The sequence below is a fragment of the Triturus cristatus genome, chromosome 11 (genome assembly GCF_964204655.1).
Source record: "Triturus cristatus chromosome 11, aTriCri1.1, whole genome shotgun sequence".
Lineage (NCBI taxonomy): Eukaryota > Metazoa > Chordata > Amphibia > Caudata > Salamandridae > Triturus > Triturus cristatus.
Window position 1 is genome coordinate 404,079,971 of NC_140594.1, and position 23,908 is coordinate 404,103,878.

Sequence of the window (23,908 nt, forward strand, 5' to 3'; positions counted from 1 at the left end):
CCATCACAGATCAGGACAGCCTGAGTAGGCACTCTGACTAGGCCAGAATCCTCCTCAGTTCCCAGGGTTAACCCTACTACACCCTTTTGCTGGGAACCACCACTTACAGCTGAACTAGGGGGTACAGTTGCCTTAGGGGCAATGGTGGCTGGGGGCTTATCCTTTTTGGTGCACTCACTAAACCAATGTGAGGTAGACTTACAATAGTTGCACCATGGTTTCTTTTGGCCTTCTTTCTTCTTATCCTTTTTGGAACCACCCTCCCCCTGAGCCTTTTGGGGGCCTGGTGAAGACTTCTGGTCTTTTTGTTTCTGCTCATTACCCTTCTGGTCTGCCTTTTTCTGATCACCGCCCTGGTTCTGGTTTTTCTGCTTAACTCTAGTCCTGACCCATCTATCTGCCTTCTTTCCCAATTCTTGGGGAGAAGTCAGATCAGAATCAATCAGGTGTTGATGCAATAGCTGGTTTTGACAGTTGTTAAGTATTTGTTCTCTCATGATCAAATTATACAATCCTGTATAGTCCTTAACCTTACTTCCCAATAGCCAGCCTTCCAGAGCCTTAGTGGCACAATCTACAAAGTCAGTCCAGTCCTGAGTCTGTGTCTTCTGGGTATCCCTGAACAACAACCTGTATTGTTCAGTGGTTAGGCCAAACCCATCAATCAGAGCACTCTTCAGGACAGTGTAATTATCTGCATCCTCATCACTAACTGTGAGGAGCTTGTCTCTTCCTTTCTCAGAGAAGGAGAGCCACAAGATAGCTGCCCACTGACTTTGGGGTACCTGCTGTACTTTGCAAGCTCTCTCCAAAGCAGTTATCCATTTGTGGATGTCATCCCCACACTTGTAGGGAGGGACAATCTTGCTCAGGTTTCTATTATCATAGTGCCTGTCTCTATCTCTAGGAATGTTGCTGCCACCAGTGGGTTCTAACCCACTTAACTTTTGTTCTCTAGCCAGAGCAAGCTTCTCTTTGGCAAGGGCAAGTTCTTCCCTCTGAATCCTCAGATTAGCCTCCCTCATTCTGGCTGCATGCTCCTTTCTCTCAGGTGAAGTCATTCCCCTGTGAGAGGAAGCATTAGAGGTGTTAGAGACATGGGAGTGGATGGATTCCCTTGAAGGGGATCTGTCCCTCCTGCTTCTCTGTGAATGTCTACTTGTGGGTCTGTATGGGGGGACCCCATGCAAACTCCCATGTAAACTTAAGTTAGCCTGGCTAAGTCTCCTTACTTGGCTCTGGCTGTCTACCTCCCCATCTGAAGGCCCATCTGACTCCTCTGTGGTGGGTAGACCCTCCTCTGCGCCTAGGGCACCTTCCTGTGATGCCCTCTGAGCATCATACTCCTCTAGGAGTTGTCTTAACTGAAGGAGGGTAGGGTTTGCACCCTGTTTTATTCCTCTGGAGGTACACAATTGTCTCATCTCCTGGAATGTTAAGGTATCATACCTAGAGGGGGTCTTCTGCAGACCTGCCCCTCCTGAGAGAGCATCTACTTGATCTCCTCCCAGAGGCATGATCTAGTGAGGGTGTGGTGTGTGCACCTACCTACACTAGTTGTATCTACTAAACCTTTCTAGTAGTTGTAGTCAGGGTGTGTTATTCCCTTCAACCTACAACTACAAAGTCCAGTAGGACTTAAGTATAATAATCTATGTTATATGTACCTAGACAATATCTGTGTGATCTTTCAATTTAGTATCTCAAGATTACAATGGTATTACAACAGCAAGCTCAGATCCCAACCGCTGCTCACCAATGTGAGAAGTTGGCCTGATGTATGATGTCACTAGTTATAGTGTACACCTTATATCAGTCCAAATACCCTTATGGTGATTGGTTGTAAAGTCAACCTTATAGACCAGCTATCCTAGTGGTAGCATGGACAAGAGCAGTCTTAGGCTAAACTCTGAATGGCATGTGAAGCCAGCTGTGATACCATATATAATCCCTTGAATACCAAATGAAAGGACACCACAACAGATATATATATAAAATAAAGTGTATTTATTCTAAGCAAACCCTCAGCACTCTTTATGAGTTTAGAGGTAAGTACAACACAGTCTTATTAATGCATACAGTAAGTCACACAGGTAAGTAATACAGTTAGGCCCTAGGGGCCACGCAAACCATATACTAAATAAGTGGTATAAGAACCACTGTCACGGAAATAGAATAGGCCTAGGCCTAGGGAATCGCTGGGGCTACACTACACTAGCGTTAGTTAGGGAGTGGGAGGCCCACGGGATTCGTGTGCAGAGTGGAAACACTCACGCGTAATGCGTAAAAGTCAATAGCAATGTTACAGTTTAGAAATAGATAGATTTAGGACACTTCCGGAGTAGCTAGGAAGTTGAGACTTGAAAACTAGACACTAGGATAGTCACTATCCTGATGAGCACCGGAGTACCCAAGTTACCTAGCCCACAGGCTGCGGGTGCATAGGGGTGAAGATGCGTCGTTTTCGTCGTCGACTCCTATGGATGCCTGAAGAAAGATGCTGACAGGCAGTCAGGGGAGAGTGTCCGGTGGATCCCAAGCCTGGGATCAAGAAGAGAAGAAACCTGCAAGCAGAGGGGACAGAGTCAAGGTCACTAGCCAGTGACCACGTGGAACCAGGAAGGAACCAGGCGATGTCGTGAAGAGTTGCAGGGGAAGGTGAAGCTTGTCGCTGGAGCCAGGAGGACCAGGAAGCGTCGAGGACGACCAGGACCAGGAGGCGAGCTGTCCCACGAAGGCTCTTGCTGTCGGCGGCGTCGAAGTTGGACTAGGACTCACCAAGCCTTGGCAAGCGGAACCCACGAAGAACAAGGGACTTGCTTCTGGTGCAGACCAGGAAGGTCTGGGGTGCTTCTTCTTTGCAGAGAAGCGGGAGCCAGTCTGGAGGAGCCAAACCAGCGCAGAAGATTTTAGGGAGCGTCGTCACAAAGGCCACTAGCCAGCGGGCAAGCAACCGGACAGACGCGGCAAGCAGGAAAATGCTGAAGGGCCCCACGCAGGACTCGTGGAGTGTGGGGGGCTGGTCTTCGGTGCAGATGGTGCTTGGGGTTGGGGCTTCTCAATCCCCGGTGCACAACTTCGAGGGTACCTCAGAAGCTGCGCTGTAAGTTACTAGCCACTTTTCCCAGGTAGCCGGTCCCACGTCGCTCGTCGCCTCCACGGATCTCAGCTCTGCTGCAGATGTGGATGAGGGTCGGAGAAGTCTGGAAATCAAGGCTCTGGTCGGGCTCTGCAGTCGGTTCCTCGTCGAACGTTTCACAAAGCAAAGGGTAGTCACTTGATGGTGCCTGTTTGCACAGGGTAGCCACTCCTTGGCTACAAGGGAGATTCTTCAGTCTTCTTCTTTCGTCGAATGTCGAAGGTCCAGAGTTTCTGTTCAGTTTTGCAGGTTCAGGATAATCTAAAGTCTTGAGGCCCAACTCCCACTCTTATACTAATCTGGGGGGCTGGGATACCTGCTAGGTCACGCCTTATGGGTGGGACCTGGGAGGGGGTGGTTACACCCACTTCCCTTTGTCCAGTTTCGCGCCAGAGCTGGGGCTGGAGTGCCCCAGCGCCGGTTTGAACTGGACTATGCAAGGAACACCTTGTGTGCCCCAGGCATGTCTCATTCCTTTCAGCCCACCCTGCCCCAATACACTAAAGGCTGTCTGGGGAGGTGCTAGCACCTCCCCAAGCAGGAAACCTATTGTCCAGGCCTCCCTGGCTGGGATCCCTCCCAGCAGCAGGAGGTCAGACTTGTGTCGTGGCAGCAGCATCCATTTTGTGATGCTGAGGCTTTGGTCAGAGGCTAACAGTTGAAGTATGATTTTAACATGTCTTTCCCTCTAGAAGGGGGGAATAATATTCTCATGTCCAGAAATGGCATGGGGGTATTATTCCCGAGTGTTAGACACCTTACACGACATGCTTTGATAAAGCCAAACCATAGTTACCATAACCGTCTAAGATTATAAGGCACTTTAAGAGTATATGGTAGGCTATATCATAGAACAGCTATAAGGACATGGTTCCGAAAGCTGCAGACAGGCTCAGCTCATGCTAGAGCACCATCTCACATGTTACCAAGCACTCTGCCTCCAGGATTGTCAAGGCCTGCCATAGGAGTGACTGATAGGTACACATGTGTCTATATGTAAGTTAGGTATAGGAATACTACACCTAAGCAAGGGGTGATTACACGACCTTGCCCCAGCTGAGTGATCAGCCAGTTGTGTCAAAATGGAAGGCCAGGCCAGGGGTGGCACAATACATGCTGCAGCCCCTGGTAGGCCTAGGGTACACCTATGCCCTGGGTACCTAGGGTACACTGTACAGGGGCCAATAAGGTGATCCTATCCAAATGGGTTATGCACCTAAAGTACATAGTAGTAATTTAGAGAGAGAACAGCAGGGCTGTGGGTCTGATTAGCAGGCCCACAGCCACATCTAAGTCGTAAACCAGTAAAGCAAAAGCAAAAAGTGGGGGTGAACATGGAAAGCAGACCCTACTCTCCTACAGACACCATCACCTCATCAGATCTACCGAAAGGACCTCCTTCAAAGACCGCCTAGACAACAACGCACACAACAGCAAAGAGCTCTTCAACATGGTGAAGGAACTCTCCAAACCCAGCTCCAACACCGACATCCCACCTTCGCAAGACCTGTGTGACTCGCTTGCCACCTTCTTTCATTGCAAGATCGCAGACATCCACCACAGCTTCAACGCCACAAGCACCCCGACAACCACTGAGACACCTGCCCCCACGACCACCATCTGCACCAACCGCCTGCTCTCCTGGACCAACATCAACGACGATGACACCGTCAAGATCATGAACACCATCCACTCCGGATCCCCGTCAGACCCCTGTCCACACCACATCTTCAACAAAGCCAGCACCACCATCGCACCCCATCTCCGGAAAGCCATCAACATTTCCTTCCAGACAGTAACCTTCCCGGAGAGCTGGAAGCACGCCGAGATCAACGCGCTACTCAAGATACCCAAGGTGGACCCCAAGGACCTCGAGAACTTCCGGCCCATCTCCCTGCTCCCGTTCCCGGCGAAGGTCATTGAGAAGACCATCAACAAACAACTGACCCGCTACCTCGAGGAGAACATCCTGAACCCGTCCCAGTCCGGGTTCCGCAGCAACCACAGCACCAAAACTGCCCTCATCGCTGCCACTGATGACATCAGAACCCTGCTAGACAATGGAGAAAACGCACCCTCCTGGACCTGTTAGCCGCCTTCGACACGGTCTGCCACTGCACACTACGAACACGCCTCCATGACGCCGGGATCCAAGAGAAGGCCCTGGACTGGACCACCACCTCCTCTCTGGCAGAACAGATCATCCGCCTCCCTCCCTTTCGCTTCGAAGCCACCAACATCATCTGCGGCGTACCCCAAGGCTCATCCCTCAGCCCAACGCTGTTCAACATCTACATGGCACCGCTCGCCCAGGTCGCCCGTCTGCACGACCTCAACATCATCTCCTACACCAATGACACCCAACTGATCCTCTTCCCTCACCAAGGACCCCCACACCGCCAAAACCAATCTCCACGAAGGAATGAAGGGCGTCGCCGGATGGATGAGGAACAGCCGACTGAAGCTGAACTCGGACAAGACGGAGGCCCTCATCTTCGGATCCACCCCTTCGGCCTGGGACGACTCCTGGTGGCCGACCGCACTGGGAACAGCTCCAACACCCACCGACCACGCACGCAACCTAGGGATCATCCTCAACTCCACCCTCTCCATGACTAAGCAGGTCAACGCCGTCTCTTCCTCCCGCTTCAACACCCTCCGCATCCTCCACAAGATCTATAAGTGGATCCCCACCGAAACGAGAAGAACGGTCACTCAGGCCCTCGTCAGCAGCAGGTTGGACTACGGAAACGCCCTCTACGCAGGAGCCTCGGCCAAACTCCAGAAAAGGCTTCAACGGATCCAGAATGCCTCTGCACGCCTGATCCTCGACATCCCTCGCTGCAGCCACATCACACCCCACCTGAGAGACCTGCACTGGCTCCCTGTCAACAAGAGGATAACCTTCAAGCTCCTCACCCACAAGGCACTCCACAACACCGGACCAGCGTACCTCAACGGACGACTCAGCTTCTACACCCCCACCCGCCAGCTACACTCCGCCGACCTCACCACAGTCCCCGGCATCCGAAGAGCAACCTCCGGCGGCAGATCGTTCTCCCACCTCGCTGCAAAGACCTGGAACACCCTCCCCATCCACCTACGGCAGACCCAAGACCTGCTGACCTTCAGAAGACTCCTCAAGACCTGGCTTTTCGAGCAGTAGCAGCATTCCCCTCCCCCCAGCGCCTAGAGACCTTCACGGGTGAGTAGTGCGCTTTACAAATGCAATGATTGATTGATAGAGAAGAAGAATCTTCTGGAGCAACAACATCCTGAAAGGCTGACTTTCGATGAACATGTTCAACAACCTGAGGTCCATAACTTGCCTCCATTTTCCTGTCTTTTTCTTTAACAGCAAAAAGTGAGAGTAGAAGCCTAGGTTGCGCTGACTGCGTGGCACTACTTCGATTGCCTGTTTATCGAGAAGGAGATTTAGTTCCCTATTGAGAAGTGCCAGATGGCGGTGAGCAGTCTTCCTTGGAGGGAAACTCAGAGGTTGTTAAATAAATTCCAAGGTGTGACCATGGTTAAAGACGTCTAACACCCATCTGTTGGAAGAAATGGAGTTCCACTGAACGAAGAATTTGGATCAGTTTCGAGGCCAAATGGAGTGAGACTGGGGTGACGGGTGGCTGAAAATCTTATTGCCTTCTGCCTGAATCATGGGGTTTTCCTCCAGATCCAGGACGCCTTCATGCCAGAGCCCTCGTGTAAGCTGGTGCGGTCGTCTCACGAAAGGACTGCGCAGAATATTGAGTCAGAAAAACCTGCTGATAGTAGGGCTGAAAGCGCTGTTGGAGCTGGGGCCGAGATACAAATTGACCCCTTCCCCTTCGTCAAAAGGAAGCGAACCTCTTCTGTTGCAGATTGGCTAAGGATTTTACCGTATCTGTGTCTGATTTAATAGCTTGAAGCGCCTCATCCACATGTTTACCAAAAGGGTTTTTTCCGTCAAATGGCATGTCAAGCACCTTAGCTTGGACTTCTGGGCGGAATGTCGTTGCCTTCAGCCAACCCCGTCTGCGTAACACGGCAGCGACTGCAATCTGCCTAAAGGCGGTAGAAGAGATGTCCATTGCCACATCAATAACTTCCGATGAGGCTCTCACCCTCAGAGTATTTCTTTTGCCTCCTTGTCCTCAGGCAGAAATTCTGAAAAAGGAGCAATGTCCGACCACATCGGACTATCATGCCTCCCAAGGATGGCCACGGCGGCTCTGATGGCCGTTGCCACCAGAGCGTAAAATCTCTTCCCGATATGGTCTAATCTGCGCCCTTCCTGGTCTGGCGGAGTGGTACATGGCGAAGCAGGGCTCTTAGATCGCCTTTGAGTGGCTTGCATCATTACTGAATAAGGCTTTGGATGGCCAATAAGGCATGCAGAAGATTCCTCAGGTGCCCGGTACTTTGTCTAATTTTGGAATAACTGCCAGCACAGAAGCTGGAGTTTATCAGCTTAAGGCCTTCCTGCCACAGGAAGTCAACAACAGGGATTCCCCTAACAGAACACTGCGTGGCAGCCTTTAAAATCATACGAGAAGCATTCCACTTGTTTGACCGGCATGGGGAGATCAAAACATTTTGACGACCTCTCTAGAAGGTCATGGAAGCCGCCGATATCTGCTGGAGGAGAATCAGCCACTGGCACGGTGGGAGAAGGTGGTGTGTGTGCCACATAGTCCATCTATTCATCATGGACATCAGAATCCACTTGTAGCTCCCCTTCCTCCAATTGTTGATCACCACTGTCTAATGTTCGAGCAAGAATCTGCAGGGGAGGTAAGGATTTCTGTTTTGGTGGTGCAGGTGGAGCTTCCTGATCTAGGATGACAAAAGGATCCTCCTGTAGAGAAGCTGGCTTTTGAGCTACATTAGCATCAGGGAAACGCATGTATTAGTCACTGAGCATCATACGCAAGTCCGTGACCATAGACATCTGAACATTAATGGAGGGTTCCTGCTGACGGTCCTCCACTTCCTGCTCATAATAGAGGTAATGCTCTTGAAAAGAGTCCAAGCTTTGGATGCCTGTGCGTCCTCTGTAGGAGAAGGAATATTCACCCTACAAATACGCAGAAGGGTCATCTGGTTGCTCTTCTTTCTCTGATTCTTGGCACTTGACTCTCAGTTGAGAAGGACTGTATGCAGGACCATAAGGACTCCTCCGATTTCTGGAAATCCAGGAGACGAGAAGGAGGCAGCGGAGAAATCTTGGAGAAGTCCTGCAACAATGATGCAATTGTTTTTGCACCTGGCATGTCTATTTTCTTGGTCAACGGGATCGCGTCGTCAGTGACTGCACCAACGGTGTGGAAATGTCCGTCGATGGGGCAGAGACGCTTGTCGACGACGCAGCACCCAACTGAACAGTCGCGGCGAAGCGCTAGATGGCGTAGTACTCCTCACAGAAGCCTCCAACATCACTACCTCAGTTTTCGTCGACGCCACAGCCGTTGTCGTCCTAACCGTCTACGATGTCACTGAAGAAACCGTCGACGGAGCCCTCATTTCAATGGTCGTAGGCGGAGAATGCCTAGTCGACGGGTGGATTTTCTGTGAGGGAGTATGTGGCGCAGATGGAGGTGCAGAGCGAAATCTTTTTAGCATGAGAAGAGCTAGGTTGCTCCTTTTTCGCCCATTTCCCCACAGAAGACTCCTTTGCTCTGAGATCTTGACTTTTTTTACTCTCTCTGGACAGAAGGAGGTTCTTTTTCCTTCCTTTCCTTAGAGGAGGTATGAAGCCTCTCCTCACTCTCGGAGTCAGAATCCTTAACAGATTTACTCTTTTGAAGCCATAGAAGTAGTCTTACCCCCCGGTCTTTGAGGGTTTTTGAAGAAAAATTCTGGCAGTGCTTACAGTCTCTAGGCTTGTGATCTGGATAAAAGGCAGTATAAGCACTCTTTATGAGGATCTTCAGAGAAGAGACTGGACCTTCCACAAGTCTTGCAGGGCTTAAACAGACCTTTTTTAGACTCAGACATTCTGCAGCAAATACAGAAAGAAAAAGGTAAACACACTTTCTATCAGCACCTCAGCTGAAGAGATGGTTGAGGAAAAGGAACTGCTAGCTGAAAATTGAAAAGTTCAACGTAGAAACACTGACTGAGCAGCGCTCAAGGAGACTCCCTAACACAATGTGCGGTAAGACATCTGAGGTATGGTGGCCCTGCAGGGGATGGATACTCTGGGTCTGTGATGTGATCTGCTGGAGTATGGATGTCCTTTATGAGGTTAACTGGTTACTAAATTCTATTGATTTTCAAGGGAGATTAACCTTTAAACTGCTATTTTACGGTTACCGTGGGACTCCCACCATGACAACGGGGAAGATTCAAGCATGTGAATCTATAAAAGATACAATACTGGAGAATGAAGCTGTGCAACTCAGCTGGAGGATTAAATAAATGAAAAGCTGCGGCAAAGTCTCAAAGAACTTCTCACCATTTGCTCACTTAATAGCAGACCGGGGTGCAAGTTAAACTCCTGGTGGATAGGTATTCAAAATACACATGCAAAATATGCCATCACAAATCGACACACTCATTTGAGAGTTCAAACACCCAAGAGTGCTAGATGTGATATATTGTCTCTCCTTCGGACAGGAAGACTTGGAACTCCAGACTCCTATCACAAGTATTCTGACAAAGCATACCAGAAAAGGGAGGGTTCGGGCACAAATGTGAGCTGTTAACCAATATTTGGCTTCAATAAGGAACATAGAAGTCTATTGCCTCTGGCTGTTCTGCAGTTCTTCATATAGAGATGCAGTAAAGAAATGCCTCTCCCATCTTTTTGCTAGTAAGGTTGCAGTAAATATGCTTAATAACAGGGCCATTTCGACAAGTGAATACCCCTGTAAGTGTATCCAGTACCAGTACATTATCATTGGTATATTACACTCCTTTATGTCTGTCCCACCTCATCAGATTGGACCTCGCTGTATCAGAAATAGCAGCCTCACTTTAATTGAGTGAGTTGTGATATAGTCTAGGTAATATCAGCACTGATTTAGATACTTAAAGTGAAGTGCATATGTGTAATAATAGTTGTGGAGCAAGATACATAGATTAGGTAAGTAGCTACAATTCATCAATTGTTCAATAGCTGAAATTGATATTTTTATAGATGGTTAAGTTGGACAGTCTTGTTCATGGATAAATAAACATATGTTTACATCAGGATAGTGTAGTATAAACCACAATAAAGTCAGACAAGATAATGCTGATAGATTCAGTGCAGATTCATTATAGACAAACACAGGACACATGGATGGGTATAAAGGTAAAGAAGGCAAGCCTATATAAAACAGCAGCTGGAAGGTGAAAACGTCCAGAGGAGGTATAGGAACCCTTAAGATTGCCATCACACAAACTCGGAGAACAGGCCATCACAGCAGCTGGAAAAGCAGTGGTCAGTCCGGAGCGGGTGTAGGGAAGTTTATGTAACTAAAAATACTTAGGGCTGGATATCCTATCTCGGCTCACGTCTTCTTTTTCCTACCACTCTCCAGAAATAATTAGCTGCGAGTACAGTAGGCTTACCACCTCCCCTATGCACAGACCACTTTTTGTAGGACTGTAGCATGAATGAGGGGTGTATTTTGCTGTTGATATTTATTCTGAAACTGCTATAAAGGCACACTGCCACTTATGCGGCATCTAAGGGAAGAAAATAACAGGCTACTCACAGTTCTCAAAGTAAAATCGATGAAAGTCCATCCCTTCCACTAGATTGCCCAGAGCTTCAGGTTCAAATGACGTGAGCCCCGGATCGCAGATCTTTCTAAGAGAGGAAAAGACATGTCAAACAATCATAAAAACATATATGTGTTTCCTATGTAACCACATCTGATGTTGCACTGTCAACCCTGACTGGTAGTTCTCCACCTTACAATTCAACCAGAACTTTGTCAATGCCAACCAGTTCCTGTGAGTACAGCTGGGATCATTTTATTATTTATAACAAGACATTTACAACACTGCCTGCAAGTTTCTGGTCTTTGTTTACTTTTGCAAGTTGAAGTGTCAGATATACAGCTTTGCCCACAGGTTCTACCCTCCATTATAGTCTTTTTCTCCTATTTACCTATAATGATAATCCTCACAGAAACACTCATATTGTGACTTATAATTTGGGGATAGAGTACCTAAAAACTGCTCCTAGAACGAAAAGTTATGACATAAGATTGGATGGCGACTTAATCATTAATCTCCAAAATAAAGTTACTGACTATATTAGGGTCCGATTTAGGGTTTGAGGTACCGAGTAGCGACGGACAACCAAGACAGCATTGCCAGAGGCTGCTGGAAATTAGAATCCCTTAAGAAGGGAGATATTTTTCTTCATCCTATTGGCCCGCTAGGTGGTTTGTGTAATCTGCAGCCGAAACTACAGGCAATTGGAACTACAGAATGCATGAGACCCGAGGAGATTTTCACTACATCTGATTGTTGTGCATCTCAGGTTTCTATCACCTGATAATTGAAATGGTGAGCAAGAGTTACTTACCTTTAACTTTAGTTCTGCAGCATTGGTATCTTTCATGGAGAAGCTTGCTTGAAATATTAACCATCATCAGGCTGGGAATCTTTAGTAGTCAATATTATCATATCACTGTTTCAATAACCAACTGGTATTGAAAACAAATGGAAAAACCTGAATGGCATTAAAAAGCGTATTCACGGGGGGCGTGGCTTGCTGCCGTTGCAAATGGCCGCAGCTTAGAGGAGCTCCAGAACCCCCGAAGGCCGCAGCTGCAATCCGTACACTGATCCGTGCCCACAGCCTGGCAAAAACGGCTGCTCCAGCTGTCGGAACTCCAGCGGCATCCGAGGAACAAACCAAAAGACCCCCGTCGACGCGTAGACTGCGAGATTGCGGTGTGCTCACGGAGCGGCCTGAGACCGCACGATAAGCCGGGGACTCAAGTGCGGGCCGGCCCGGTAGGAGACCCGGGAGATTGACAACAACGCCGCAACACCGGCGCGGCCGGGTCCAGATTGGGGGACGCCTCCTCCCCATCGCGACTTCGGACCGCTCTGCCGCCTAACAAGGTACAGTCCCCCTGGCGTCCCACTGGCTGAACCTGCAGATTGCGCGCTACGGACTGAACTGCAGCAGAGGGCGACTGCGGCGGCCCGCCCTGCACCCGTACTGACACCATCCTGGGCCTGCGGTGAAGGGGCGCCCGTCCATCGGCACCACCGCTCCAGTAAATAAGGCCCGACTGCAGGGGACACAGTGAGGGTGTGGTGACCCCGCTTGCGACTTCCAGGCGGCTGGATTGCCCAGCCTCCACCCCCATACACCACACAATAACAGCAGCAACAAGAGGGGGCCTCTGGGCCTGAGGGAGACCCCGTTTTGAGTGTCGGGTGGGCCCGCTGGCAGCAGCCACCACACTGCAGGCGACAAGCTCCGCTCAATAACGCCAGTGACTGTCCGGGGCGCCTACTAGCCGGCCCCCACCCCCATACATCATAGAATGACCGCGGCGGCGGCGGTGGGGGGGGGGGGGGTATGGGTTGTGTCTCTGGGCCTGAGAGAGCCCCCGCTCCAAGTGTCCAGCGAACCTGCTGGCAGCAACCACCACACAGTAGGCGACAAGATCTGTGTAATACCACCAGTGACTGTCGAAGGCAACATACTACTCAGACGCAGCTGAGAACGCCCCCTCCCCCCCCCCCCGGCATCAGTGACACCCTACGGCTGGTGAGAAACCAGACAGGCCGCGCGCCAGATAGAAAGGCGCAGGCAGGCGGCGGTGAATATCACCTGCTGTTTCCTGGTGAACAAAGCCTGGTGCTCCTTGTCAGGGCACCATGGGGGGCCGGGGCCAAAGAGGGATCCAACAGAACTGACTGGAGAAATATGCATACTCCAAGAGCGAGTCTACTGACCCGAGGGGGGCTGCTGCGGACGACGCAGCAAGTAAAGGCCCCACACCAGCAAATGATATTACCTTGCAAGACATTATGGATACGCTCAACAAGGTCCATGCGTCACTGGAATCCCGCATAGATAGTCACTACCGAATTGTCCCTCATACGAGCTGACTTTCGCAACCTTAGCACGCGAGTGACGGAAGTGGAAAAGACAACAACAGAGTTAAGCGCAGACACATTATACGGAAGAACCAAATGAAGCAGCTTGAGTTGGACAACAAACAAATGGTGACGAAGCTGGACGATTTCGAAGGTCACTCCCATCGCAACATCCGCATCGTAGGTGTGCCGGAGGGAACGGGGGGTCCTGCCATGGATCTATTTGTGGAGGACTTGATTAAGAATCACTTGCAGCCAAAAGGACTCTCCAACGACTTCTCTGTGGAGCGGGCTCACGGCGTTCCTGGGGGTGAGCCGCGTCCGGGTTCCCCCCCGACCAATTCTAGCGAGGCTCTTCAACTTTTGTGACCGGGATCTCATCCTGCAGACTGCAAGGGTGGCACCCCCCTTAAGGTACCAGCACACGGTGATCTCCATCTTGCCGGACTACACCGCGTCTGTCGTCAAACAGCGACGGAATTTCCTGGCCATAAAGCAAGAACTCAGGAGCCGAGACTTCAAATATTCCATGATGTTCCCGGCTAAGTTGAGAGTGGAGGCAGAAGGGAAAACATGGTTCTTCACCACACCTGAGGAGGCACAGGAATAGCTAGAGGGCTGGCGGCGAGTCTCCGGCCGTAACAGCTCCGGACGAGACAAAAAACAGCGATGGCCACCCACCGCCAGGGACACAACCTTACGACTGAACGGAACGGGCAACAGCGGTGAGCAGCTAGGCTGCCATACAGCAGACCTCGCTCTGAATTCTGGACACTCCCGGAGTAGGGTGTGGTCCCAAGTCAAGTACGACAGCCAAGTTCAGACTCAATGATGAAATCCAAGAGGCGACGAACCGGACAAACGCGCAGTAAATGAACACTAAGTCAGCAAAAACCGAACCCAGTTGAAACTGACTGCAGCCGGGCCTCGATATGTGAGACAAAAGCGGTGAAACAAGACACTCTCCATCCACTTACGAACTCATAACAGGCAAATTGGGGCATTAATCCCGTGATGCGGCTAATAAACGGGGACATCTGGTTGACGCTCCTCTCCCCCTACAGATGTGTTGGGGAAAGGGATTTAGGCCCTCTGCAAAGTTGGGGTGGCGGGAAGTTTCTATACCGTCTTGCAGGGAAGCAGGGAGGGGAGGGATCCAAGGTTAATAAGGGAAGTTTTAGTTTGGTTCATTTGATTGTACTGTCATGTTTTCAGGCACACTATCAGCTTATGTTGGCAACTTTACCGGAATTCCACTGTTACCTAGACAGTAAATTATGCACCGTCACTACCCCACATGCTCACTACTCCTGACGCACCTCAGCAAGACCGAATGCGCATGCAAGCCCTGCCCATGATTTCCTGGAATGTTAACGGCATCCGAGACAAGCTGAAACGCGGATTAGTCCTCCAATACCTAAAGCGTAAGGCGCCAGCGATAACAATGATACAAGAGACTCACCTGGCGGGGACGACATGTAAAGCACTTGACAGATGGGGCTTCAAACTAGCGGTCCACTCAGAGTTCACGACCGGCTCTCGCGGGGTGGGGATGCTCATAAAAAAACAGTACCCAATCGTAGTCAAAAAGACATATACAGATGACCAGGGCCGGTTCGCGGCACTGACATTACAATGTGAGGGCCGTCTACTTAATGTAGTCTCCATTTATCTCCCCCCAGCGCTTCACTCAGTGACATACCCGGCGCTAGGAGCGTTCTTGCTACAGCTCCCCCAGGGCAATTTAATTATAGGCACCCCCCCCCCGCGACACCAGCATAGGGCACACTCTGCGCTTACGGACATCATGGAGACACTGGGCCTCGCGGATGTCTGGAGGCACTGTTACCCGCAGGCGCGCCAATACACATACCACTCGGGCGCCCATAACAGCTTCTCTCAAATAGATCACATACTGGCACAGGCGGGTGAAATAGCTCACTACTTGGAGATCTCCCACCTGCTGAAAGGTATCTCCGACCCATCCCCACTTAGTACTAATTACACATGGCAAACAACAGCTAAACTTAGAACGTACCCGATTTACCCCGGGTATTTGAAAAACCCAGAAATAACAAAGGGACTATTAAATGCTACCACGCACTACTTTAACGAAAACGAAACCTCAGTCCCCTCACCGCTTACCCTGTGGGAGGCATATAAAACTGTATTCCGGGGGCAGGCAATCTCATTCATAAAGCAACACAAGATAGATAAAACCCAGCGAATGGAGACACTTGAGCGAGAGATTGATGATCTTGAAAAGAATCTGGGACCAGACCCTTCTGACGATGTCACACAGATTACTGCTCAAAAAACAAGAATACAAAGACCATTTATGGGAAGAAACCAAGTCACTACTATCGGCAACGCAGCATACAATATTTGAAATGGGCGACAAAGCGGGCAAACTGCTGGCCTGGCTTGATAAACGCGAGAAAGCGGACAGATGGGTGGCAGAACTCATCCTGCCTACGGGAGCTAACACGCAGAACCCACAAGAGGTGGTAGATCTCCTAGCACACCATTACGAACAAGTCTATGCCTCCGCTCGTTCACACACACAGGCGGAGTTGGATGGCTTCCTCCGGGACATCCGTCTTCCTAAACTAGCGGAGGAGGAGTCTCAGCTCCTAGAAGCAAAGCTTACGGCAGACGAACTGGCCTTAGCAATTCATAAAATTCAGTCTGGGAAGGCCCTCGGCCCCAAAGGAATCCCCATAGAGTGGTTTAAATGTAATGCTACGACCTTGGCACCCCATCTATTAACGATGTTCGAGGCGGGTCTGGAAGCGGGAGAACTACCACGAGACCAGCGCTTAGCGACTATAGTGGCCATCTGCAAACCCGGGAAACCCCAGAGAGACTGCACCTCCTACAGGCCTATATCCCTGATAAATGCAGAAGCCAAAATCTTGGCCAAAACCTTGGCCAACCGACTCACACCGTATCTAGCCAAATTAATACACCCAGACCAATCGGGCTTCATGCCAGGGAGGAATACGGCCCTAAACCTACGACGCCTCCACAGAGTTATGGGGCGTAGACACACGATTCAAGAGGACGCCATTATACTCTCACTGGATGCAAGAATGGCCTTTGATACGGTAGAGTGGCCTTTCCTATTTGCTGTCCTCAAAAAGCTAGGATTTGGCCCCACGTTCTGCTCCTGGATACAACTCCTTTACACTAATCACCTGGCGCACGTGGTGGCGAATGGCCGCATCTCCAGAGAATTTTCACTGCATCGAGGCACACGACAGGACTGCCCACTATCACCACTGCTCTTCGCCCTTATATTAGAGCCCCTGGAAGCGTGGGTACGGCAGGACCCGCTCATTCCTGGGCTCCGATGGGCTGCAGACTATGAAGACCGTATATTGCTGTACGCAGACTATATTCTCCTATACCTGGCCTCTCCGGGCAGATCCTGGTCGTGCCTCCTAGATATCTGTGAATCCTATGGGAGATTCTCAGGCTACACAATCAATTGGGAGAAATCTGTGCTCTATGTTCTACATGGCCCCCCACCACGACTACCAGCTGGCTGCAACGTTAAAATAGTGACAGATCACTTTAAATACCTAGGGATACATATAACGCACAGCCCCGAGATATTCACAGCCCTCAATCTACACGCCCCACTGCAACGGCTGCAACGAGACACTAAGCACTGGCAATCGCTACCGTTAACACTCTTAGGTAGGGCGGCGCTCTTTAAAATGATGGCGCTGCCAAGTTTTCTGTACGCCCTCCAAAATACCCCTTTCTGGGTTCCCCAATCCTACTTCCGAGCTATAGAAGCAGAGGTCACTAAGCTCCTCTGGGATAACAAGCCAGCTCGCATAGCAATGGTTAAACTGTGTCGAACATGGTATGATGGAGGAATTGCGCACCTTAATATCCAGACCTACTATTGGGCATCCCAACTAACGGTAATAAACAACTGGCTGCATGTCCCTCACACAGACCCGGCTTACAGGCTGGATAGGGTAGGAATGGGGGACGAAGGTCTGTATCGTGCAATCTACGGCAAGCCGCAGGCCCTTCTGGGTCTGACGAAACACACCCTCCAAATATGGCAAACAGTACATAAAAAACTGGGCTGGCACACCAAAATCACACAGGCCACACCACTTTGGGTCATGGAAAGACTGGGTAGACTGAGCAAGAGCAAGGGATCCCAACAATGGGATGCTATTGGCATCTCCAAGGTCGGGGACCTCTGGGCACGGGGGAAGATGATTACATTTGATCAACTCCAATCCAAATATGAGATGGCACCAACAGAGCATTTCCGATACTATCAAATAAACCACGCCTTAGAGGCAGAAATCCCGCCCGCCACCTACTTATCCGAGGCATCGCCATTAGAAGACAGGTTACTTACGGAACATATGGACAAAAAGGCAATTTCCATGACGTATCGAAAAATCATTGACAACGCACCTGACCCCATGCAAAAGCTCCGTGATAAATGGGTCGTGGAACTGGGAGACCTTGACGACTCAGACTGGCAGGACGCATTAGCCTCACCCAGGGAAGTGGCAAACGCATCTAGACTTCGTCTGATACAACTTAAGATCCTACATAGAGTGTTCTATACATGACTGACACTCCACCAAATGGGGAGAACGGACACTCCACTTTGCTTGAGGGGGTGTGGGGTGGCTGGCACTTTTTTCCACACTATCTGGGAGTGCCCTGCGATAGTGAAATATTGGAGATTGGTAATGGGAAAAATCACACGATTCAGTGGTAGCCCAGTCCCGCCTGAACCCAAGCACTGCCTTCTAAACATATGGGAACCAACAGACCTTAACATCACAAGACAGACATGGGCAACCTTAGGAATGATGATGGCAAAAAAGAATATCGCAAGACACTGGGGTGCAGCGGCCGCCCCCACACTCAAAGAATGGTGTAAAGACATGGATATAGCTATGGGAGCTGAAAAGACTGTACATGTACGCAGGGGGTGACCGAAAAAGTGGATACGGCTGTGGAAAGGGTGGAACATATACAGGGGGAGATATGCACCTTACCACTTATACCACAAGACCCAGAAGGAACATTATGAAGGAGATCTCTGTAATAGAATACTGTGATTTGCATGTGAGGTATTGCGTACGTATATGTGACGACACACAGATGACTGAAGTTTACAACTCAATCAGTGGATGTGCCAAACACGCTAAATGTAAGAAGGAATGTCTGACTGTTTGTTTGATTCATTCATGTGCCGCCTTGTTAATGTTATATTAAGGAAAAATACTAAATATTTTTTTTTAGAAAGCGTATTCACCTCATTACATGACCTGAAGGCAAATCAATAAGGTGGAGGAGATCAGGGTTTGAACCCTCCCCTGAGGCTTCACCTATGTAATTTTCATAGCTTGTTATGGAGTACTTAGCAGCCGCACAAAAGGGGAAGAGGGTGGGCGCATGTGAATCTATGAAAGAAACTAATGCTGCTGACCAGTAGTTGCAGGTAACACCAAACTTTTAAACAGCAAGCCTATAAAGCAGCCGCACCTCCCTTAACATTACCCACTATTGGCCATAGTGAAATAATTTCAGATGGTTTGGTGTGCACATCCACTACTCCTGCTGTTTCCAGGGAGTGACCAAACTGACCAAATTTAATTTGTACACAACTGTGAAATGCACCACCATGAAGTAGTTTCCAAAATGATCTAGTCCATCCAGTCAGTTGGCATCCAAAATATTCTTTAATCTTCACAAGAATTTTCTTAAAACCAGCCAATGTGTTTCGTTCAACCTCTGTGGACTTCGTCAGGGCGTATTTATTGGTAGTATTCCTTTATGATAGATAATATTGGTTCCGAAATTGTTGTTATTCACAACACTGGCGTTGTGTTCACATGCCCAATCCCACCAAAGTCAAGGGTGAGGTCCCAAGGCACTAAGTGTTGTGGTACTGCAACAGTGCCTTGATAAGCCCCAGTTTTCGCTCGCAGTAGGTAGTCCTTTCTTCCGTGTTGAAGTCACCTTCAAAACTGTTGCAGTACATATGATCGAAATTACATGACAAATGTGCACAGGAGCCACAGTATTCCTCGCAACCCTGATCAGTTTATCTGAAGTTAGCATTCCTTAAGTAACTCCAGAAAATCTTCTTATTTCCCTTGGGCTATACTTCAAGAATTGGTTGAATCCCAAAGAGATTGTTCATAATGGCTAAAGTGAGCAGAACAGCTAGCCTCTTTGACTATACCAGTTGATGCCTGACACAATTTTCTATCCCTAAGCATCCCCTCTTCTGTTTTCCTTCTCTGGTGGATTCGGGGGAGGCAAGCAAGCTGCACTAAACAACGTCATCACTGCCACTTCCACCAAGGAATCTGCTGGACTATCTCCTTCAAAAACTTGAAATCAGAATCTGCCAATCAGAACTTTTCCTGACTTTGCAAGACAACCCGAGCAGAGAAAAAATGTGTAAATGTATCCATCTTAGGTTGTAAGAGACCAGGAACCAAAGGCACAATATGGAGAGCTTGAGGCCTTCTCTGGAGGGTTTAAAAAATGAAGGATGAACTGACTTCAGGTGTGGTAGTTTGTACATTGTACTTCTTTCCAGCTCTGTTTGAGAGCTCTTGATAAGATACCAAATCATCATCAGAGATGGAGCTGAATTTGGAAAGTCAGTATCCAAATCACACCAACTACATGACAACCTACATACAGAGTTTAACTCTCTAGGTGAAGATTTGCACCATGATTCTTCTCCTGGATTAGGTGACTCAGAATAGTGCACACCATGTCGGCATAGAGAGACATGTTCTGGCTCCTCTTCCCTGAATCTCATGTGGAAACACAAAGATGGTGATGTATCCATGGAACCGCAAAGGTGTTCAACTGGAGAGATCATATCATCCTGGAAAGGTAAGTAATAGATCTTTACAAGAGATGTACCTGTGGCCACTGGAGAAGGCTGGCGAGGTTGCTGAGGGCTGACCCTATAGGGAGAACTTGGCACTGATCTGGTTCGAATTGGTCATCATCTTCCCTTGAAACAGTGATCACCACTTCATCTGTATTCAAAGGAGATTGGGAAGGTGGAACTGTCCTCTTCTAGATGTTCCGGATGGAAGGGGACTTGTTTCTAAATGAAGAGGGGGAGTCTCTGAGAGATGGAGAGCCCCTCAATGTTGTCAATGTCAATGTTGACAGGTGCCTTAACGTCGACCCAGACTACTCTGAGCCTCTTGGTGTTGAAATAGGAGTATGCCTAGACATTGAACTTTGCTTCTTGACCCCCAATGTCTCACCGTTGATCCTCTCAACATCCACAGAGGTCACAAGCGCTGGTGATAGTAGCGGATTACTCATCTCCAGAAGTCGCAGAAGCAGTATCATGGGAGTAATAGAAAGGACTGGTGACTTTTCCTCTCGGAGGTAGAATTAAATGCTGCAGGTGATGCCAGGTCTCATGTTCAGGACAGGGGAATAAGTCCCCGAGTCATGTAATGGCAACCAGCAAAATGTTTCTCATGTTGCTGGCAGCCAATCAGAGCGCTCGCTCCCACGAGAGCAAGATGGCTCAAGGGAAATAAAACTCTGTGGGCCAATCAAAATGCTCTTATTTTTAAATTGGCACAACCGCAAGAGTTTCTCGAGACTCTCACGGACCCAACCAGCCACATATGCACTTCGTTGTTGCCAGGTCCTAAAGATGCTTGGGGAAGGGAGCCAGGTGACCTTCATCCCCTTTCATAAAAAAAAGGCCCTCAGGGCCTAATATAGCACGGGAGGGAGGCTGCGTGTCCCCTATCCCCTTTAAATAAACAAAATACTCCGGGGGCCACATGGCCCCCTCTCCTTTATTTAAAATACAAAAAAAAAAGGCCCTGGTGGTGGGGTCCCCAGGCCCTGATAAGGCTGGGTGAGGGGCCTGTGCAGACCCCTCCTATTAAAAAAATAAAATACAATAAAATAAAATAAATGGCACTGGCGGATGAAGTCCCCAGGGCCAAATGAGGCTTGGGGATCGGGGCCACGTGGTCCCCCTCCTCTTTAAAAACAAAAAGGCCATAGGGCATGGGGTCCCCAGGGATTAATAAGGATCTGGGCAAGGGGCCTTTCGGCCCCCCACCCCATTAAAAAAAAAAAGTCTCATAGGGATGGGGTCCCCAGGGCCTAATAGAGCTTGGTGAGGGGGGGAAGTTGCCCCCTCCCCTTTATTAAAAACAAAAAAACGGGCCTGGGGATGGTGTTCCGAGGGTCTAATAAGGCTCGGGGAGGGGGGGCATGTGTGCCCACTTCCCTTTAAAAAACACGAGGCCCTGTTGGGTTTACATATGATAATAAAATATTTACGTTAAAAAAAAACAACTTAGAAATTTATTGAAAAAACTGTTTAAAGTAACGTTACAGTTAGGTGTGATAAAAAAAGATCTGGTTTTTGTTTTTAAAAAAGGAAGTAAAAACTTTCACTGGAAAAAACTAAGGTTAAAGTAACGTTATGGTTAGGTGAATATGTCAGAGATAACATTAACAAGTTGAACTAAAAAAACACCATCAACAGATATAGTTAGTAGAGATTAGAAACGCGTTACTTACCTGTAACAGCAGTTATCCAGTATTGGTGTCTTTCATAGATTCACATGCCTGAATCATTCCCCGTCGTCGAGACGGGAGCCTCCGGTACATAAAAAAAAAGTAATGTCCTATAGACATACATAGAGAACAAGCATTTGCAATGCAATAGGTCTCGCATTTACGCGAGTTTGAGATATTGACATTGCAAATGACAATGCCTTTTATTTTTGTTTTTAAAACCTAAATAAAAGGCATTGTCATTTACAATGCCAATAGCTTAAACTCGTGTAAATACGAGACCTATTGCATTGCAAATGCTTGTTTGTTGCTGGAACCGTAATCCTGCCTTCCTGTCCCTGCTTAGAGGGCAGCTAAGGAATGAGCTTCCCAGAGATAAGCACCTGATTTATGAGGTCTTTGAGCTCCACATGAAGGCCCCTTGATGTTTACAATCCCTTGTGTTCGCACTGAAAGGGGGGGGGGGTTTATGGCCTTCACAGTCGCCTGCTAGAAGCTTCTTATATGTTAGCTGTATCTGGGCCCGTGTTGTAATTGTGCTGCATGCAAAAAAAAAAAAAAAAAAAAAAGCATTTGCAATGCAATAGGTCTCTCATTTACGCTTGTTTGAGCTATTGACATAGCAAATAATAATGCCTTTTATTTTTGTTTTAAAAACATAAATACAAGGCATTGTTATTTACAATGCCAATAGCTGTAACTCTCGTAACTGCGAGACCTATTGCATTGCAAATGCTTGACATCTGTGACACTTCCGCTATCCACCTTTGCTTCGCCCCTTCCTTCAGTGGCACAGTAGATTGCACTCTGGCTGCAGGGAATTCCCGCTGAATAAAGTCACTGTGTGCCCGTCTCCCTCCTCACAGCCACAGAAGAGCCATCTCACTTTAAGAGGGGAGAGGGTGCTGCTTTAGGGCTAGAGCGAATCACACTCCGTGACGAAAACCTCACACGTTCTTGGTGACAAGATGGGAAGTGACATGCAGTTCTTTTGTCCTGGGGTGGGGGTGGGGGGAGCACCACTCGAGATGACATCATGAAAGGAGTAAACAGTTCTGGTTTAAATATACAATACATTCTGCATATTACTGATACAGCTCACTGACACTTCTAGGCACTACAGCCCTATCTGTATAATTGCTCAAAATAATGATTCATACACGTTAGATCAGAGGATGTGCAAAGACGTTATTGGGGTGACAGCAACTCCACAGAGGAAGGAAGTCTATCTGGCAACTTCATCATTTCTAAAAGCTGTCAGTTCAACGATTTTGTATACACGTGGAAGTAACGCACACAGTAAAATGTGAATGACAATCAGAAGCGCAACTAGAGCCAGATTTCGGGGGGGGGCTGAGCAAAAATTTCGGGGGGGGGGCTGAGCAAAAATTTCGGGGGGGGGGGGGCTGAACTTTAAGCAATAGGCAGAGTGGAGCTGCAGGGGCTCTTAGAAGGGGTGAAACAACAGCGAGGCCTCATTAACATGCAAATGGTCTTTTAAAGACCTGTGAAGTGCTCGGGTGCGGCTGCTTTTTTGCCCAGGAAGGTGTCTCATCCCGGGCTGCCACACACGACGGGGGGGGGGGGGTCTGAAGCCCTGTGAGTCCAATGGGTGTTGCGCGCCTGATGACAATACAGGCAGTGACTTTGAAATTAGCCCCTTTCAAAATACAACTGTATTTTGCCTCCTGTTTGCTGCTGTGTGTATAGCAGTTGGGGAATGCCACGTCTTAAAATAAATCGCGCCGCCTTGTCTTTTTTTTTTTTTTATAGAAACCGCATGTGCGTTTAAGTAACATAAAATAACAGCACTCAGTATGGGTGTACATACTATGTTTTCCTTGTCAGTTTGTTGGAAGGGAACTTCATTTCTAAAAGCTGTCAGTTCAACGATTTTGTGTACACGTGGAAGTAACACACACAGTAAAATGTGAATGACAATACAGGCAGTGACTTTTAAATTTGCCCCTTTCAAAATACAACTCTATTTTGCCTCCTGTCTGCTGCTGTGTGTATAGCAGTTGGGGAATGCCACGTCTTAAAATAAATCGCGCCGCCTTGTCTTTTTTTTTTTTTTAATAGAAACCGCATGTGCGTTTAAGTAACATAAAATAACAGCACTCAGTATGGGTGTACATACTA

General features: G+C 48.6%; 1 protein-coding gene across 50 annotated transcripts in view; it reads right to left on the reverse strand.

Moving 5' to 3' along the window:
- CAMK2B (calcium/calmodulin dependent protein kinase II beta) overlaps positions 1-23,908 on the reverse strand; it is a 925,878-nt gene that overhangs the window by 30,733 nt on the left and 871,237 nt on the right. For all 50 annotated transcript variants that reach the window (XM_085635972.1, XM_085635963.1, XM_085635953.1 and 47 more), the window contains one exon: positions 10,831-10,925. In XM_085635972.1, the coding sequence (XP_085492098.1) occupies positions 10,831-10,925 (95 nt within the window). The remainder of the gene's footprint in view (positions 1-10,830; positions 10,926-23,908) is intronic.